The sequence below is a fragment of the Nerophis lumbriciformis genome, linkage group LG37, assembly GCF_033978685.3.
Source record: "Nerophis lumbriciformis linkage group LG37, RoL_Nlum_v2.1, whole genome shotgun sequence".
NCBI lineage: Eukaryota > Metazoa > Chordata > Actinopteri > Syngnathiformes > Syngnathidae > Nerophis > Nerophis lumbriciformis.
Genome location: NC_084584.2, coordinates 552,401 through 560,658, shown reverse-complemented (window position 1 = coordinate 560,658; position 8,258 = coordinate 552,401). Strand labels below are relative to the sequence as shown.

The window sequence follows — 8,258 nt, the reverse complement described above, 5'->3', positions numbered from 1 at the left end:
GTATTTCATCTTCTAGAGTTTTATATCATTGATGTATTTCATCTTCTAGTGTTTGCTGGTGTAAACAAACATACAACTTGTGTTTTTCTTCGCTTGTGAATGTTGTAGGAGTAAAGCCCTTCTCGTGGTGTTAGACCGGATGTCACGTGTCGTGCTATTATTGTGAAGCCGGAAGTGTGCGCGGTTGACGGGCTGATGTCTTGACGAGGGCAGACGTGACGTGTCAAAGAAAGAATGGATTCCTTGCGCAAAGTCTGTCCTTTCTGCTGAGCTTCTTGTCACTAGGAAGTCTGCCTTCGCACTAAAGATGAGCTTCTTGTCACTAGGAAGTCTGCCTTCGCACTAAAGATGAGCTTCTTGTCACGAGGAAGTCTGCCTTCACACTGAAGATGGCGTGTGTTTCCTCACAATCACATTAGGGAAGTTTCTTTAAAATGGTGGCAGCTCGTTCACTTTAAAGAGCCGAGTCGTTCGCGAACGACCCATCACTCGTCAGCTGACAAGAGGCGGTCATGTGACCTGCCGTCATGTGACCTGCCGTCATGTGACCTGGCTTCACAACAAAGATGGCGGCCGTGCTGAGCTTGTGCGGAGCTCTGATCTTTTTTCTTCCTTCGATCACGTGGAGCAGGAAGGTCAGTTTTATTACTACTTGATTATTATTACTTTACTATTACTACTTTATTATTACTACTTTACTATTACTACTTGATTCATTACTACTTTATTATTACTACTTTATTATTACTACTTTACTATTACTACTTGATTCATTACTACTTTATTATTACTACTTTAATATTACTACTTGATTCATTACTACTTTATTATTACTACTTTATTATTACTACTTGATTCATTACTACTTGATTCATTACTACTTTATTATTACTACTTGATTCATTACTACTTTACTATTACTACTTGATTCATTACTACTTTACTATTACTACTTGATTCATTACGTCACTGGACTAACAGAATGATGTCATTACCAAAGTCATTTCAAGTTTATTACTCAAATCATTTAATAATACAAGTTGATTACTAAATCCATCCATTTTCTACCGCTTGTCCCTTTCGGGGTCGCTGGAGCCTATCTTAGCTCAAGTAATTAAATAATACAAGTTGATTACTAAAGCAATTTAAAGTTTATTAGTAAAGCACTTAATACAATTGTATTACTAAAATAATTAAATAATGCAAGTTTATTACTAAAGCAATTTAAAGTTTATTAGTAAAATAATTAAATAATACAAGTTGATTAGTAAAGTACTTAAATAATACAAGTTGATTAGTAAAGTAATTAACTAATACAAGTTGATTAGTAAAGTAATGAACTAATACAAGTTGATTACTAAAGTAATTAACTAATACAAGTGTATTAGTAAAGTAGTTAAATAATACAACTGTATATGATTGATGATTGGTTTGTGCAGGTGTCAGTCCAGTTGAATCCAGGTGCGCTGGCTCCGCCCCCTGGTGGAGATGTGGTGCACGTGAGAGCTCAGGGAGACAACGACACACTTCACTTCCTCTTCTGCAGCCAGGGGGCGCCAACACTGCTGATGGTGCACACCAACCTGTCTACTTCTACTCTATCGGTATGATATCACTCTCTATCACTATGATATCACTTCTGCAGCCAGGGGGCGCCAACACTGCTGATGGTGCACACTAACCTGTCTACTCTATCATCTTCTACTCTATCACTATGATATCACTCTGTCTTCTTCTACTCTATCATTATGATATCACTCTGTCTTCTTCTACTCTATCACTATGATATCACTCTGTCTTCTTCTACTCTATCATTATGATATCACTCTGTCTTCTTCTACTCTATCACTATGATATCACTCTGTCTTCTTCTACTCTATCACTATGATATCACTCTGTCTTCTTCTACTCTATCATCTTCTACTGATGGTGCACACCAACCTGTCTTCTTCTACTCTAGTGGTATGATATCACTCTTGTCTTCTTTTCACTATGATATCACTCTGTCTTCTTCTACTCTATCACTATGATATCACTCTGTCTTCTTCTACTCTATCACTATGATATCACTCTGTCTTCTTCTACTCTATCATCTTCTACTGATGGTGCACACCAACCTGTCTTCTTCTACTCTAGTGGTATGATATCACTCTTGTCTTCTTTTCACTATGATATCACTGTGTCTTCCTCTACTTTATCACTCTGATATCACTGTGTCTTCTTCTACTCTTATCGGTATAAAATCATTCTATATCACTATGTCTTCTTCTACTCTATCGGTATGATATCACTCTATATCACTGTGTCTTCTTCTGTATCGCTATTATATTATTCTATATGACTATGTCTTCTACTGTATCGTATGATATTATTCAATATCACTATGTCTTATTATTATTCAATATCACTATGTCTTCTTCTGTATCGGCATGATATTATTCAATATCACTATGTCTTCTGTATCGGCATGATATTATTCAATATCACTATGTTTTCTTCTGTATGGGTATAATATTAGTTAACCATAATCAATATCACAAAGTTTTCTTCTGTATCAGTGTGATATTATTGAACCATGTGAAATATGACAGTCTCCTCCTGTATGGCTATATAAGATGACAGAGTCTCCTCCTGTATGGCTATATAAGATGACAGAGTCTCTAAGTGTATGGCTATATAAGATGAGAGAGTCTCTAAGTGTGTGGCTATATAAGATGAGAGAGTCTCTAAGGGTATGGCTATGTAAGATGAGAGAGTCTCTAAGTGTATGGCTATATAAGATGAGAGAGTCTCTAAGTGTATGGCTATATAAAATGAGATAGTCTCTAAGTGTATGGCTATGTAAGATGAGAATGTCTCTAAGTGTGTGGCTATATAAGATGAGAGAGTCTCTAAGTGTATGGCTATATAAGATGAGAGAGTCTCTAAGTGTATGGCTATATAAGATGAGAGAGTCTCTAAGTGTGTGGCTATATAAGATGAGAGAGTCTCTAAGTGTATGGCTATATAAAATGAGATAGTCTCTAAGTGTATGGCTATGTAAGATGAGAGAGTCTCTAAGTGTGTGGCTATATAAGATGAGAGAGTCTCTAAGTGTATGGCTATATAAGATGAGAGAGTCTCTAAGTGTGTGGCTATGTAAGATGAGAGAGTCTCTAAGTGTGTGGCTATATAAGATGAGAGAGTCTCTAAGTGTGTGGCTATATAAGATGAGAGAGTCTCTAAGTGTGTGGCTATATAAGATGAGAGAGTCTCTAAGTGTGTGGCTATATAAGATGCGAGAGTCTCTAAGTGTGTGGCTATATAAGATGAGAGAGTCTCTAAGTGTGTGGCTATATAAGATGCGAGAGTCTCTAAGTGTGTGGCTATATAATAAGATGTCTGTGATGTTCCACAGGTGGAGTGGTCAGTGTTCCTGAGTGCCAACAGTAGTGGGAGTGTGAAGGTGGAACCTGGCAGCAACATCTTGTACAGCAGGGCCATCGTCTTCACTAGAGTCAGTACTCTCTCTCTCTCTCTCTCTCTCTCTCTCTCTCTCTCTCTCTCACCAACACACACACACACTATGGCAAGTAGCCACTGGTGCGTTTATGGCCACACAAAAAGTAGGACAACTCCAACACTCCACGTAAAGTGTACATTTCAGGTGGTTTTACTCTGACTCCTCAACCTTATTCTACTGTCAGTTGTTAAGAATGTTATATCATGAAATGATGTTACATAATCATCCATCCATCCATCCATCTTCTTCCGCTTATCCGAGGTCGGGTCGCGGGGGCAGCAGCCTAAGCAGGGAAGCCCAGACTTCCCTCTCCCCAGCCACTTGGTCCAGCTCCTCCCGGGGGATCCCGAGGCGTTCCCAGGCCAGCCGGGAGACATAGTCTTCCCAACGTGTCCTGGGTCTTCCTCGTGGCCTCCTACCGGTGGGACGTGCCCTAAACACCTCCCTAGGGAGGCGTTCAGGTGGCATCCTGACCAGATGCCCGAACCACCTCATCTGGCTCCTCTCCATGTGGAGGAGCAGCGGCTTTACTTTGAGCTCCCCCCGAATGACAGAGCTTCTCACCCTATCTCTTGTGTGTGTGTGTGTGTGTGTCAGTTGTTAGAATACAACATGTGACCAGTGTGTGTGTGTGTGTGTGTGTGTGTGTGTGTGTGTGTGTGTGTCAGTTGTTAGAATACAACGACGTGAACAACACAGCACAAGTGACCTCTGACCTTTACCCGCCCTATGACCTCCACAACATCAGCTGGTCTCACGTCAAACTGTCTGGGACCTCCGTGCTCTTGTGTGGTCCTCTGCTGCTAGGACTGCTCTGTCTAAAGGTACTCACTCACTCACTCACTCACTCACTCACTCACTCACTCACTCACTCACTCACTCACACACTCACTCACTCACACACTCACACACTCACTCACTCACTCACTCACTCACACACTCACTCACTCACACACACACTCACTCACTCACTCACACACTCACTCACTCACACTCACTCACTCACTCACTCACTCACTCACTCACTCACTCACTCACACACACACTCACTCACTCACTCACTCACTCACTCACTCACTCATACACTCACTCACTCACTCACTCACTCACTCACTCACTCACTCACACACTCACTCACACACTCACTCACTCACTCACTCACTCACTCACTCACTCACACACTCACTCACTCACTCACTCACTCACTCACACACTCACTCACACACTCACTCACTCACTCACACACTCACTCAGTCAGTCACTCACTCACTCACTCACTCACTCACTCACTCACTCACTCACTCACTCACTCACACACTCACTCACTCACTCACTCACTCACTCACTCACACACTCACTCACTCACTCACTCACTCACACACTCACTCACTCACTCACTCACTCACACACTCACTCACTCACTCACTCACTCACTCACTCACTCACACACTCACTCACTCACTCACTCACTCACTCACACACTCACTCACTCACTCACTCACTCACTCACTCACTCACTCACTCACTCACACACTCAATCACTCACTCACTCACACACTCACTCACTCACTCACTCACTCACTCACTCACTCACTCACTCACTCACACACTCACTCACTCACACACTCAATCACTCACTCACTCACACACTCACTCACTCACTCACTCACTCACTCACTCACTCACACACTCACTCACTCACTCACTCACTCACTCACTCACTCACTCACTCACACAGAGATTTGTAAGGGGCCATTTTTCCCTCAGCTGTGTGCGTTCGAGTCGGAGGGGCGTGCGGAGACTTGGCCCCGCCTACTTCACACAGCTGACTCCTCCCAGATGGAGGTGTGGCTTGACGGCCTGCATCCGAGGGCGGAGCGATCGCGCTTCTTCCTGGAGCTGCAGGCAGTGGGCGGAGCCTACCCCCTGGACAGCGTGGCGGTGCGTCGCTCCATCGACGACGAGTTCACGCCCTCCATCTTCCAGGTGCGCGCTCGCCCTTTGTTGCCCCGCCCGGCAGCTGCTGACCTTTGACCTTTAGGTGTCTCAGTGGACATCGGCGACGGAGGACGGCTCCCGGGGGCGGGGCTTCGTCCTGTGGAAGCCGGTGGCGTATCGCCGCTCCCCGCCCACGCTGGAGGACGCCACGCCGTGTCGCCACTCAGACCCGCGCCCCACCGACGGCCAAGAGGTGGCGGCGGCGTCCAGGCTGGTGAGAGCCTTCTTCTCTCAGGAGGTCGCCTACGGGCTCAACGTGACCTTTGGCCTGGCGGGAGGACCCTTCTACAACAGCAGCAGGTTCCTCACATGGTCAGTCACACACACATCACACACACACACACACACACACACACACACACACACACACACACACACACACACACACACACACACACACCTGTATAAGATCAGGTGAGTGGTTGTGGTCTAAGTCTTCTTCTCTGTCCTCGTGCAGGACCCTGCTGGCGGGCGTGGGCCTCCCCCCCGCAGACACCTTCTCCCCTCTGCTGCTCGCCATCATGGCCGCAGGGCTGGGCGTGCCACTCCTCATCCTGTTGATGGGCGGAGTTTATGTCTGCACGCGTTCTCCATCTGCTTCCTCTGTCAGCAGCTATCAGCCAATCAACTGACCTCACCACGCCCCCTTTATCAGCCAATCAGGACAGAGATGGACTCAGGTGAAGAAATGTACAATCAATAGTTAGGGATCAATAACCTGTGGATCGTTAGTTAATGGATCAATAACAAGTGGATCATTTGTTAATGGATCAATAGCTAAGGATCATTAGTTAATAGATCATTAACTCGTGGGTCATTCATTAATAGATCAATAACTAGTGGATCATTAGTTAATAGATCAGTAACTAGTGGATCATTAGTTAATAGATCAGTAACTAGTGGATCATTAGTTAATAGATCAATAACTAGTGGATCATTAGTTAATAGATCAATAACAAGTGCAGTTCCTTCACCTTCTAAAGACGATGGGAAACATTTTATATTGATTAGATTTCAAGCTGGAAACATTTTGATTTTGTTGCCATTTTTTTCTGAATAAAGTTTTCAAAGTGTCAATTTAACAAGCTGATGCTGCATTCAAAGACACTGGGACGTTGCAGTGCTGTCAACGGTTTTTATAACTTTTCATGAGCATCAACTTGAAGAAGCTATTTTGCCTTTTGGTTGGGGACCCTTTGGGACTGTGTGACAAGGACTTGACTTTGGGACTGTGTGACAAGGACTGGCACTTTAGTGACTTCTCTCGTGCTTTTTGTCAACTTCTGGATCTGCCTTCCGGGAACCTTTTGGCCAGGAGACCAGCTGCTGGCCACACCAGAGTCCCTTTGGAGAGACTGGAGGAGATGTGGATGAAGAGACAGGACTAAGGCTGCAGCTAAGGATTATTTTTCTATCGATTAATCTATAGATTATTTTTTATTATTTTTCGATTAATCGACTAATCTATAGATTATCCCCCCCCCCCCCCACCGATTTTTTTATTTATTTAAAATGAAGATGGAAAAATAAATGTAGGCCATTTTTTTCAAAAGGCATGGCTTTTATTTCCAAAACAAAAAGTATGGCCACTCAGTCAACATTGACAACAACACCACAAAACATTCTGTAACAATGTAAACATTTGTGCCAATCTAAATATTGTGGAGGACTGTAAACATGAAGTATTGCTTTTAAAATGTGCAAAATAAACACAGTACAATTGTACTCATTCCAGTGAGTGACTACCAGTTGTAATGAAGAAAGGTTAGCATGAGGCTGCTTCTTTTCTTCTTGACAATATTCCCAGCAGCTGAAAATAGGCGCTCAGAAGGGGTCGATGTGGCTGGAACTGAGAGGTAAGACTGAGCCAGCATTGCCAGACTTGGAAACCTTGCCTGATGTTCTTTCCACCATTTTAATGGGTTTTCATCCTTGGAAATGGAGGATCCTCCAAAATAAGACACTAACTCGTTTCTGACCATTTCAGCATCATTACTGTCATTGTTGTCTTCCTCATTGTTGCTGAGTTCATCTGAATGTGAGCCAAGAAGTGTGTCTAGTAAAGATACAGATCTGGTCTTTCCACTTGCATTGCTGTGCCCTGTTGAGCGTTTGTCTCCTTTTCCCTTCTTTTCTCCTCCAGAACTATTGCATGCAGCTTTTAAACACTCATCCGCAGTCAGGAATTGCAGCTTCCTGAATGGTGCAGCTGCTAATTTGCACACCATCCACGTCCATCATCTTTGAATGTGGTCTGGGCTTCCCACCTGGATGTTATCTCACGTGCAGCAGTGACCTGGAAACACTTGATTGATGCATTTTCAAAAGCAGTTTGTGTAGCCTTCCGAAGCCCTTTGACCAGCAGATGGACAGCAGAAACTGTTACATAAGATTCTCCACTCAGGTACACAGTTGCACATTCAAAAGGTTTCAGAACTTGTTCAAGTTCTTCAAGCAAGCTCCACTGGTCAGCCTTAAGATCCAGAAAATGCTTCCCTCTTTGAGTGACCTCCGGATCTGACAGAGTTGCTGTTATTGGCCACCTCTGCTCAAGCAGGCGACTAATCATGTAAAAGGAACTGTTCCATCTCACAGACACATCTTGTATGAGGCTGTGGTCTGGAGAACCCATTTGTTTTTGCTTAACCTTTAGTTTTGTACTGGATAGCTCACTTTTTCTGAAGTGCTCGACCAAACTTCTTGCTGCTCCTAAAGCTCTGCTGATGTGGTTGTCCTTTAGAGCAAGCTGTAGAGTATG

General features: G+C 43.7%; 1 protein-coding gene across 1 annotated transcript; it reads left to right on the top strand.

The window, feature by feature from the left end:
• Positions 1 to 253: 253 nt before the first annotated feature.
• Positions 254 to 6,969, top strand: glmp (glycosylated lysosomal membrane protein). The gene is made up of 7 exons (XM_061930862.2): positions 254 to 635; positions 1,440 to 1,604; positions 3,398 to 3,496; positions 4,171 to 4,326; positions 5,270 to 5,488; positions 5,544 to 5,812; positions 5,958 to 6,969. The coding sequence occupies exons 1-7, from the start codon at positions 567 to 569 to the stop codon at positions 6,130 to 6,132; spliced, it is 1,152 nt and encodes a 383-aa protein (XP_061786846.2). The 5' UTR covers positions 254 to 566; the 3' UTR covers positions 6,133 to 6,969.
• Positions 6,970 to 8,258: the final 1,289 nt, after the last annotated feature.